The following is a 12,520-nucleotide window of genomic DNA, read 5'->3' as shown; positions in this document are numbered from 1 at the left end:
GTATTTTTAGTAGAGACGGGGTTTCACTGTGGTCTCGATCTCCTGACCTCGTGATCCGCCCGCCTCGGCCTCCCAAAGTGCTGGGATTATAAGCGTGAGCCACCGTGCCCGGCCTAAAAAAAAAACAAAAAACTCTTAAGTCCTCCTAACCCAACCTCCCACTGTTAATGATTTCTTCTGTACATTATATATTTTTAATTTACAAAGGAGATGACCATTTACATGCTCTGCAAATGGCTTATAAAATATCTTAGCATCTCTCCATATCAGTACATATTATGGGTCTACCTTGGTCTGTCTGTCTTTTGTTTTTGGAGACAGAGTCTTGCTCTGTCACCCAGGCTGGAGTGTGGTGATCATAGATGACTGCAGCGTTGAATTCCTGGGCTCATGCAATCCTCCTGCCTCAGCCTCCCAAGTAGCTGCAACTATAGGCACATGCCACCACACTTAGCTAATTTTTAAATTTTTTTGTAGAGAAAGAGTCTTACTGTGTTGCCCAGGTTAGTCTTGAACTCCTGGGCTCAAGCAATGCCCCCATCTTGGCCTCCCAAAGTGCAGGATTATGGGCATGAGCCACTGCACCTGGCCACCTTGGTCTTTCAATAGCTGCCTAGCATTCCATTGTTCAAAAGCATATTATCACTTATTTCATCACTGTCTTGTTGACATTTTGATTACCTTTTTGTTGTTGTTGTTGTTATAATTAACACTGCAGTGAACATCCTTAAGCATCCATATTTTACTATCCTTTTGTGAGTATATCTGTGTGGTAGACGAATTCTAAAATGACCCGCATTGACCTACATCTTTGTATAATCCACTCCTCTTTCAGTGGATGAAAACTGTAAGTATGATGAGACTCCCATTATTTTGTCCCATTATATGGCAAAAGAAAGATTATCTTGGGAGGGCCTCATCTAATCAGGTGAACATTTATTTACTTATTTATTTTTAGGGACAGGGTCTCACTCTGTCACCCAGGCTAGAGTGCAGTGGCACAATCATAGTCCACTGTAATCGCAAACACCCGGGCTTAATCTATCCTTCAGTCTCAGATTCTTAAGTGGCCGGGACTACAGGCTTGTGCCACCATGCAGGCTGACTGAATTCTAATTTTTTAATTTTCTTTTTGGTAGAGAGGAGGTCTCACTATGTTGCCCAGGCTGGTCTTGAACTCCTGGCCTCAAGTGATCCTCTCCCCTTTGGCATCCCAAAGTGCCGAAATTATAGGCATGAGCCACCATGCCTGACCTAAGGTGAGCCTTTCAAAAACTGATGAGGGTTTTTTTTCCAGCTAGCTGATCACAGAAGAGAAGGTCAGAGATATGCATTCAGGCAGGCCTGGAAAAAAGCAAACATTCATATTGGGAACTACCACTGGAGGCGACATGTTACCAAACTGCAAGCAGTATCCAGAAGCTAAGAGTCATCCCTGGTCAACAACTAACAGGACAACAGGGACCTTAATCCTACAGTTACAAGGACTGCCAACAAGTGACCTTGGATAAAGACCCTAAGCCCCAGATGAGAACTGAAACCCTGGCAACACCTTGATTTCAGTGAGATCCTATACAGAGAATCTAGCCACACTGTGGCCTGGACTTCTGACCTACAATAACTATGAGATAATAAATGTGTTCTTTTAAGCCACTAAATTTGTGATAATTTTTTATGCAGCATTTAAAAAGTAATACAATCTGCATAATAAATTCCTACAAATGAAATTGCTAGATCAAGGGGATATGCACTTAAAATTTAAAAATATATTACAAAATTGCTCTTCAAATACCTCACATCTTTGTTGTTGTTGTTGTTGTTGAGAACAGGGTCTCACTCTGTCTCCCAGGCTGGAGTGTAGTGGTGATCACAGCTCACTATAGCCGTAAACTCCTGAGCTTAGGTGACCCTCCCACCTCAATCAGCCTCCCGAGTAGCTGGGACTATAGGTAAATGCCTCTATCCACAGCTAATTTTTTGTGGTTTTTTTGTAGAGATGGGATTTCAGTATGTTGACCAGGCTAGTCTTGAACTCTTGGGCTCAAGTGATCCACTCACCTCAGCCTCCAAAAGTACTGGGATTACAGGCATGAGCCACCATGCTCAACCTACACCAATTTAAACATCCACCAACAGTAGATTTAAAACTTCCTGGTAATTAGCTGCTGATTTAAAGTGTTTACTCCAGTAAGTCACCAAGGGCTGGAAGGATTTGTGTCTTGCCCTCTTGTAGCTGACTTTTGACAGAGGGACTTTTTAAGAAGTGATTACCCTCTAAAATTTCTTTTCATAACAAAGACCTTTTCTTTGAGGCTCTACTAGGAGGGAGGTTGTCATTACAACTACCATCTCCAATGTAAGAAGATACTGGTAGCAAGAATTCACATGAGCATATGAAACACTATAAATAGCAATCTACCTATCAGTAAAGGGATCTGTGGCAGATTAATAAACTTTGAGTCTCTGAAAACAAATGTAAAAGTTTTTTTAACTTTGAAAATTATTTTTGGAATAAAAGTTTAAATATTTTATAATATATTCTTCTAAGATAATAATCTGCAGAAAAATCTGAATAAGATACAAAATGAAATCCATGATCAAAATATCAACCATATGAACACTAAAGTATATTTATATATTCAGGTTTCGTTAAAAGGGGTAGATTTTAGAGACAGATGGGACCCAAGATACTTAGTTTAGCTTCCTTATTTTATAGAGAATATGCTAACATTTTAGAAGTCAAAACAGGTAAAATTTTGCTTTTATTTCAGTACTTTCATCACAAAAATAAAAAATTTTTTTGGCATATAACCCAATATACATATTTTCTGGAAGACTACTTTAGAGTATGCCAAAAGTCTTTAAAATGTGCATGCCCTCTAACCCAGAAATTCTTTTTCGAGAGTTTGTTCTAAAGATACAAATCACAGATGCTCATTCATTCAAATGAACTCAACCAGTATTTAATAAGCAACTTCTATGAGCAATTAATACTGTTGTGGGTGTTGGGGAAAACAACAGTGAACAAAACATACCCCTGCTAGCATGGAGCTTACATTCTGGTGGCAGAGAAAGACAGTCAACAAATAAATATACATAAATCTCAGGTGTTGATAAACACTATGAAAAGAAACAGGGTATGAGGGTAAAATGATGAGATTATGATTTAGAAAAGCAACCAGAGGAGAAAATCTCGGAATAAATGACATGAATGAAATAGAATGTATGTCTTATAAGCAGATAGAGATCTGGGAAAAGAACTAAAAAGGCAAATGCCCTGGGGCAGGATCTCCCAAACATCCCCAACATAGTCAGCATCATACTGTTTGTTAGTGAGCAGCCAATTATGAGTACTAGATGCTAGTCAAGGAAATCTATGAGTTTTTTTTTTTTTGAGATGGAGTCTCGCTGTATTGCCAAGGCTGGTGTAGAACTCCTGGGCTGAAGGGATCATCTAGCCTCAGCCTCCCACTGTTATCTATTTTTTTAAATCAGCTAGTAATGTTTTGACTTTCAAAATAATTCTATTTTTTTTTTTGAGTCGGAGTCTCACTCTGTTGCCCAGGCTGGAGTACAGTGGCAGGATCTCACCACAACCTCCGTCTTCCGGGTTCAAGCCATTCTCCTGCCTCAGCCTCTTGAGTAGCTGGGATTACAGGCACGCATGACCACACCCAGCTAATTTTTGTATTTTGTCTAATAAGACAGGGGTTTTACCATGTTGGCCAGGCTGGTCTTGAACTCCTGACCTTGTGATCCACCTGCCTCAGCCTTCCAAAGTGCTGGGATTACAGGCGTGAGCCACTGCGCCCAGCCAATAGTTCTACTTTTATATTAAACTTATTTTTACTATTACAGTAGTAGTTACAGTTAGAAACAACCTAAATATCCTGTGATTGTTACTAAATTAGCTACATATATGATTGCGTGTTCGTAAGATGGAATACTTTTAAAAAATTAAAATAACACTTACAGACCATGTTGTCAAAAATACTTAATGATATGGAAAAAATGCTACTATAGTAGGTGAAACAGAAATATATTAAACAGTACGTATGAGCCCAATTTTATTTTTAAAATATATACACAGATATATATATACCTGAACTATTTCATAATAATAAAAAAGAATGGAAGACCACATTTCAAATAGTGTGATAACAGTGATTACCTCTAAGTGGCATGATTATGGACACTTTTATTTTATGTTATTTTTTGAGACGGAATCTTGCTTTGACGCCCAGGCTGGAGTAGAGTGGTGTGATCTCAGCTCACTGCAACCTGATGGACATTTTTATCTTCTTTAGACTTCTCTATGCTTTCCAAATATCCCAAATTATTTATTTTATACACAAGGGGGAACCCAAAAGTTATATTCAAAATAAATGTCTTAGAAGATAGAATCTTAGTTCTTTGCAGGTGAAAAAAAATAACAACAGGACAGGAAGCATTTGAATTCCATTAGTTTCTTTTTTCTTTATGTTTGATTTACTTAGGACAGGTTAAAGGGTAACTAAAAAGGTTCTAGAGGAGTGATTATACTTACATTCCTGTTTGAAGGTGAAATAGTCTGTAAGATGCCTGCATTCATGATTTCCCCGAAGCAGAAACAATGTTTTGGGATGATTAATCTTTAAACTCCATAAATACAGCACACACTACAAGACAAATTCAAGCATAAAATTTTCTTTGTGACCATTATAATGCATAAACACAATTTATATAATTCAAATGACTTGCTGTAATGGCATATCTCATTGTTACTCCCAAATTGAAAAATGAAACTTTCTGAACGTGATATACTTACTGTCCTAGAATTTGACAGAGTATAGAGTAGCCTTCATAGAAATCTCTCTCTAATCTCTGTTCTCATGTTCTACCTAAATATCTAGAACTCTCTCAGAAAGCCACTCACACATATGTATTAGTCCTAAAACCTGTACTTTATTTAATTCCAAAACACTAAAGGCATTTTCACTAAGACCAGGAACAAGGCAAGAATATTTACTATCTCTGCTACCGTTCAAAACTGGTGTAAGGGTATTAGCCAATGGGATTATACCTCAATTAGAGGGTTAAGAAAGGGTAAAGAAAAAATAAAACTATCTCTATTTGCAGATGTAACCCCCCAAAATCAATGATAAAATTAACTCAAATAATAAAATAATTCAGTAAACTAGCAGGATATAAAATTAACATACAAAATCAATAGCCCTGCGGCACAGCGGCACACATATGGTTCCAGCTACTCAGGAGGCTAAGGCAGGGGGCTCACTTGAGCCCAGGAGTTCAAGGCCAACCTGAGTAACATAGGGGGACTCCATCTTTAAAAAAAAAAAAAAAAAAAAAAAGGGCCAGGTGCAGTGGCTCATACCTGTAATCTCAGCACTTTGGGAGGCCGAGGCAGGCAGATCACCGGAGGTCGGGAGTTCGAGACTACCCTGACCAACATGGAGAAACCCCGTCTCTACTAAAAATACAAAATCAGCTGGGCGTGGTGGCACATGCCTGTAACCCCAGCTACTCAGGAGGCTGAGGCATGAGAATCGCTTGAACCCGGGAAGCGGAGGTTGCCATAGCCAAGATCACGCCACTGCACTCCAGTCTGGGCAACAAGAGCAAAACTCTGTCTCAAAACAAACAAACAAAATAGACCTTTTATACAGAAACAATCAACAGAACATCATGGTGGAGAAATCCCCATTTGTAACAGCAACAAAGAGGCCTAAAGACATAGGAATAAATTTAACAAGAAATGTGCAGAAGTACCTATAAAAATTTGGTAAATAATAAAGGTGACATCTCAAATCACAGTAATAATGATGAACTTTTAAATAAATGGCTCTGGGACAAGTGGTTGCCATTTTAAAAAAAAAGATAAAGTTAGATCCACATCTCACACAAGGTACAATAAGCAACAAAAGGATGAGCAATCTAAATGTAAAAAGGAAAAACCACACAAGTTCTAGAAGAAAACATGAGTGAGTTCTTCTTAAGCCTGGTGTATAGGTCAAAATTGGTGTAGGTAAGAACTGTGTAAATAATGACTAAAAATCCAGAGGCAATAAAATAAAAGATGGGTAAATTTGACCACACAAAAATGAAAATAGGCCAGGCACGGTGGCTCACGCTTGCAATCCCAGCACTTTGGGAGGCCGAGGCAGGCAGATCACCTGAAGTCAGCAGCTTGGGACCAGCCTGGCCAACATGGTAAAACCTCTTCTCTATTAAAAATACAAACATTTGCTAGGCGTGGTGGCAGGTGCCTGTAATCCCAGCTACTCGGGAGGCTGAGGCAGGAGAATCGCTTTAACCTGGGAGGTAGAGGTTGCAGTAAGCCGAGATCACGCCACTGCACTCCAGCCTGGGTGACGGCGAAACTCATCCCAAAAATAATAACAACAATAATAATAATTTGCATACTAAAAAAAAATTTGGCCAAACTGACAAAACTACACATTCATTTAACTTTTGACCCACTTCTAGGAATCTACCCTGAAGATACACTTCCAACAATATGAAAATAAATATGCACAAGGCTGTAGCATGTGTGTAATAGTAAAATATTAGGAACAACCTAAATGACCATACACAGGAGAGAGGCTAAGCTATGATGTGCTCATACAATAAAGCACAAGGATGAGAAAGATCTCTATAAACTGATTTAGAGTTATTTCCAGGATATATTTTTAGATGAAAAAAGCAAAGTATGGCTGGGCACAATGGCTCACAAATGCAATCCCAGTGCTTTAGGAGGCTAAGGCAGGAGGATCGCTTGAGACCAGGAGTAAGAACAACCTGTGCAATACAGCAAGACCCCATCTCTACAAAACATTTAAAAATTAGCCAGATATTGTGGTAGCCTGTAGTCCCAGCTATTCAGGAGGCTGAGGCAGGAGGATCCCTTGAGGCGAGGAGTTTGAGGCTGTAGTGAGCTATGATCATGATCGTGCCACTGCACTCCAACTTTGGTGACAGAGTGAGACTCTGTCTCTTAAAAAAAATAAAAAGTGCAAGAGTAGCTGTAGTATGCCACCCTCTATATAATAAAGAAGATATATGAAATTCATATGTATGTATCTACTTTGTACATAAAAAATGCAGGAAAGATAAACCAGAAACTAAAGAGATTGGTTACCTACAGCAGGCATTCAGGCACTAAATAGACTATGAAAAGAATACTTGTTTAAAACAAGAAGGGAGAGTGTGGCCTTATTTGGTCTGAGGTGGCAACATGTGCGTTGGGAGACTCAAAAGTAGTAGATCACTCTCCACATGTCTACTAGTGACCACAAAAGCACTGTATTGATTTTGAGGTTACAAATCAATTTTAGCAAGGAGACATAGGCATATCCGTAAATACAGAACCCATGAATGATGATAATCAATTGTATCACCAATTACGAAATATTCTGTATATATTTCATGGCCTCAAAACACAAGCAAAAATAACAGGCTGATATGGTTTGGCAGTTTCCCCAGCCAAATCTCAACTTGAATTGTAGCTACCAGAATTCCCATACCCAGGGGACAGTAACTGAATCATGGGGGCCGGTCTTTCCTGTGCTATTCTTTTAATAGTGAAAAAGTCTCATGAGATCTGATGGGTTTATCAGGGGTTTCCCCTTCTGCTTCTTCCTCATTCTTGCCACCACCATGTAAGAAGTACCTTTTGCCTTTTGTCTCCTGCCATGATTCTGAGGCCTCCCCAGCCATGTGGATCTGTTAAGTCCAATTAAACCTCTTTTTGTTCCCAATTTTGGGTATGTCTTTATCAGCAGCATGAAAAAGAACTAATACAGAGGCCTATGTTGAGAAACAGATAAATCAATATAGTCATGCACCACGTAATGCTGTTATAGTCAACAACACACCACATACAGGACAATGGTCCCATAAAATTAAAATGGAACTGAAAAATTCCTACATCCTAGTGATGTAGCCATCATAATGTCTACATGCAGGCATTACTTACATGTTTGTGGTGATACTGATGTAAAAAACCTACTGCACTGCCAGTCGTATAAAAGTATAGCACATACAATTATGTACAGTACATAATACCTGATCATAATAAATGGTACTGGTTTGTGTATTTACTATACTATGCTTTTAATAATTATTTTCAAGATTGTTCCTTCTATTTACAAAAGAAAAAGGCTCATTGTAAAACATCCTCAGGCAGGTCCTTCAGGAGGGATTCTAGCAGCAGGCACTGTTATACGACATGACAGCTCCATGACTATTACTGCCCCGAAGGCCTTCCAGTGGGACAAGATGTGGAGGTAAAAGACAGCGATATTGATGATCCTGACCCTCTGTAGGCCTAGATGTGTGCGCACGCGCATGTGTGTGTGTGTCTTCATTCTTACCAATTTTAAAAGTAAAAAAATGTTTTAATAAAGCTTATAGAATAAGAATATAAGGAAAAAATATTTTTGTACAGCTGCATAAGTCTTAGGCCTTCACATTCACTCATAATACCACTTGTAAGCTAAGTGGTATTACAAAAGAGTCAAAAAGTTAAAAAAATTAAAAATCTTTCTTTTTTTTTTGTATACTAGGCAAAGAACTTTATTAACCTTTGTTTCAAACTTGATTCCAAGGATTCTTCAGCTTAATTAGCTGCAAAGAATGAATTGTGTATAAGCAAAAACTGAAAAGAGCTGCAGTGTCCAAGGAGCTTGGGCTTAAAAATATTACAGATCTAGATTTTATCAGATCCATAAACAAAAATTTCTTAAAAAGCAGTCATAATATAAAATAGCAGCTCCCAGTAACTTCTTCAAGTTTTATCTTCAGAAGTTGACTCAATTCAGTTTGCCTCATTCTTGGAAGCCTCATCAAAATTCTCCACAAGATCTGGAACTTCATCGTCATCCTCTCCAGTAGCAAGTGGTGCTTTTCTATTCACAGACTGTTTGGGCAGAGCTTCAGCCAGTCTCCTTAAACTAGTCAGTCTGCACCAAGCTGGTTTAAGATGCTGGGTAGCATTTCCATCAGCTGCTTTGTCTCAGCATGGCCTGTAATGGTGAAAGTGTTTGCTGCCATCTCTGTTGTTAAAGTGGATCACTGTTCCCTGGTTTGTAAACATATTCACCTCTTCAATACCAGAGATATTGTTTACCTCTAACTTCTTTAAGGAGAACTGAAGTTTTTTTATCATCTGCTGTGGCTGTTCTATGAACCACCTTCTTCTTTCTGCGAGCCATTCCTTTCCCACCAATGCACACTTGTGCCTGCAGTTTGGCAAGTTTTTCCTGGCTCATAATTGTTTGTTTCATCTTCTCGGAGCGGACAAGGGGCCACGTGGGGGGCTAGGGTTGGTGCTCGGGGGTCTTGGGTGGACCACCAGCTGAGATTAGGTGGACACACATGGGGACGCAAGATGGCAGCTCAAAATTAAAAGTCTTATAAAGTAAAAAGTTACAGTAAGCTAAGGTTAATTTATTATTGAAGAAGGAAAAATACTTTTTAATAAATTTAGTATAGCACAAGTGTACAGTGTTTATAAAGTATCTGGTAGTATACAGCAATGTCTTAGGCCTTCACATTCACTTATCATTCACTGATTCACCCACAGCAACTTCCAGTCTTGTACAATCCATTCATGATAAGTACTTTATACCGGTATTCCATTTTTTATCTTTTTTTTTTTACTGTATCTTTTCTATGTCTAGATATGTTTAGACACACAATACTTACCCTTGTGTTACAATTGCCTACAGTATTCAGCACAATAACATGCTGTACAGGTTTGTAGCCTGGGAGCAACAGGCTATACCATATAGCCTAGGTGTGTAGCAGGCTACATCTAGGTTTATGTAAGTACACTTTATGATGATTTCACAACAGCAAAATCGGCACTCATTTCTCAGAACGTACCCTCCTTATTAAATGATGCATGACACTGTAATGGTAGTTGGAAATTTTGACACACTGCTGAAAGTAACTGATAGTTCAAGGAGACAAAAATAGTCAAAGTTATAAAGAACAGCTCAACAAGTAGAGAATACACATTCTTTCTAAGTATATATGGGAAAATCACAAAAATCTACTCTGTATTATACCACAAGGAGTCTCAATAAATTTCAAAGAATGAGTATTATTCCAATAATTTTATTTAATCAAATTACATTAAATCAATAATAACAAAATACTAGCTCTAAAAAAATCCCATACGACTGGAAAGAAAAAACATACTACTTCATTATTTTAGGGTTAAAGAGAATTCTTTTTTTTTTTTTTTTTTTTTTTGAGACAGAGTCTCGCTTTGTTGCCCAGGCTGGAGTGCAGTGGTGTGATCTCGGCTCACTGCAAGCTCCGCCTCCCGGGTTCAAGTGATTCTCCTGCCTCAGCCTCCTGAGTAGCTGGGACTACAGGCGCCCGCCACCAGGCCCAGCTAATTTTTTGTTTTTTAGTACAGACGGGGTTTCACCGTGTTAGCCAGGATGGTCTCGATCTCCTGACCTTGTGATCCACCCGCCTCGGCCTCCCAAAGTGCTGGGATTACAGGCGTGAGCCACCACGCCCAGCCAAGAATTCTTAAAATATAAAATACTGAATGATAATGAAAGCAACACATGTCCAAATCTGTGGGACTCAGATAAAGCAGCACTTAAAGGGTAATGTATAGTGACAATTACACTATTTTTTCATTAGATTTGCAAATATGATTGTATATGTTTAACTTATCTCTGAAAGGTCATATAAGAAACTCCTAAGAGTGAGTGCAAGAGCTGAATGGCTGGCATATGAGATGCTTAATTTCATTAGTAATTACAGAAACATTAATTAAAACAGTAGAATACTACTTTATACCCATTATATTGGCAAGTATTATAATATGAGATAAAATCATATTCTGGAAGGAGGGATGTGAGGAAATAGGAATTCTTCGGTGCTGCTGGTAGGAATAGAGACTTGCACAGCCATTCTGAAGAACCATCTGGCAATCAATGCTCAGTTCAAGTATGAATGCATACACCCTTTCTCCTGGCAATCCCATTTTGTTCATAAATCCTAGAGACATTAAATCATGGTAGATTTATATGAGGGTGTTCATCATAGCAGTGTTCATTTTAGAAAGAAATTGGAGGTAAACTAGGTGTCCACCAAGCAGAAGGGAGAACTAAAGTGTCATAGATAAATACTGTGAAATTCTATACAGCAGGCAGAAAGCAATCAACTAGAGGCACGTATAGTAGTAACCTGGATACATCTCATCCCATTAATATACCCAAAGGATTATAAGTCATGCTGCTATAAAGACACATGCACATGTATGTTTATGGTGGCACTATTCACAATAGCAAAGACTTGGAACCAACCCAAATGTCCATCAATGATAGACTGGATTAAGAAAATGTGGCACATACACACCATGGAATAATAAGTAGCCATAAAAAATGATGAGTTCATGTCCTTTGTAGGGACATGAATGAAGCTGGAAACCATCATTCTCAGCAAACTATCGCAAGGACAAAAAGACCAGCCACCGCATGTTCTCACTCATAGGTGAGAACTGAACAATGAGAACACTTGGACACAGTTAGGGGAACATCACACACCGGGACCTGTTGTGGGGTGGAGGGAGGCAGGAGGGACAGCATTAGGAGATATACCTAATGTAAATGATGAGTTAATGGGTGCAGCACACCAACATGGCACATGTATACATATGTAACAAACCTGCATGTTGTGCACATGTACCCTAGAACTTAAAGTATAATAATAAAAAATATATATATATATATATATAAAAACAGTGGTAAGTGAAAAAAGTCAACAGTATAAATAGCACTACAACAGTGGTTCTCAAAGTATAGTCACATTCATCTCAAAGTGTGGTAAACAGCATCATCTGGGAACCTGACAGAATATAGATTGCCAGGTTCCACCCCACGCCTGATGAGTCAGAAACAGGGTCAGGGCCCTGCAACCTGTGTTTGCACAAGCTTTCCAGGTAATAATGATGTACACTAACATTTCAGGACCACTGGACAGCACCATATCATTTATGCAAAACTAAAATATTTTATCCATAAAAGCTCTATATATTAAAAAATTAATATATTAGATATATTGGCTCAGCATGGCAGCTCACGCCTGTAATCCCAGCACTTCGGGAGGCTGAGGTGGGTGGATCACGAGGTCAGGAGATCCAGACCACCCTGGCTAACGTGGTGAAACCCCGTCTCTACTAAAAACACACAAAAAAATTGCTGGGCGTGGTAGCATGCGCCTGTAATCTCAGTTACTAGGGAGGCTGAGGCAGGAGAATTGCTTGAACCTGGGAGGCGGAGGTTGCAGTGAGCCGAAATTGTGCCACTGCGCTCCAGCCTGGGAGACAGAGCAAGACTCCATCTCAAATTAGTGAATATATATATTTATTTATTTATTATATATAATATATAATATATACTTATTATATATAATATATAACATACTTATTATATATAATTATACTTATATATAATATATACTTATTATATATAATATATAATATAATATACACTTA

General features: G+C 38.6%; 1 protein-coding gene and 1 pseudogene across 2 annotated transcripts in view; both read right to left on the bottom strand.

The window, feature by feature from the left end:
- PPP3CC (protein phosphatase 3 catalytic subunit gamma) overlaps positions 1 to 12,520 on the bottom strand; it is a 112,927-nt gene that overhangs the window by 41,640 nt on the left and 58,767 nt on the right. For both annotated transcript variants that reach the window (XM_032143797.2, XM_032143799.2), the window contains exon 4: positions 4,547 to 4,658. In XM_032143797.2, coding sequence (XP_031999688.1) covers positions 4,547 to 4,658 — 112 coding nt within the window. The remainder of the gene's footprint in view (positions 1 to 4,546; positions 4,659 to 12,520) is intronic.
- Positions 7,488 to 10,189, bottom strand: LOC116461845 (transcription factor BTF3-like; annotated as a pseudogene).

The sequence above is a fragment of the Hylobates moloch genome, unplaced genomic scaffold, assembly GCF_009828535.3.
Source record: "Hylobates moloch isolate HMO894 unplaced genomic scaffold, HMol_V3 SCAFFOLD_22, whole genome shotgun sequence".
NCBI lineage: Eukaryota > Metazoa > Chordata > Mammalia > Primates > Hylobatidae > Hylobates > Hylobates moloch.
The sequence above is the reverse complement of the archived record's forward strand: the minus strand, read 5'-3'. Positions and strand labels throughout refer to the sequence as shown.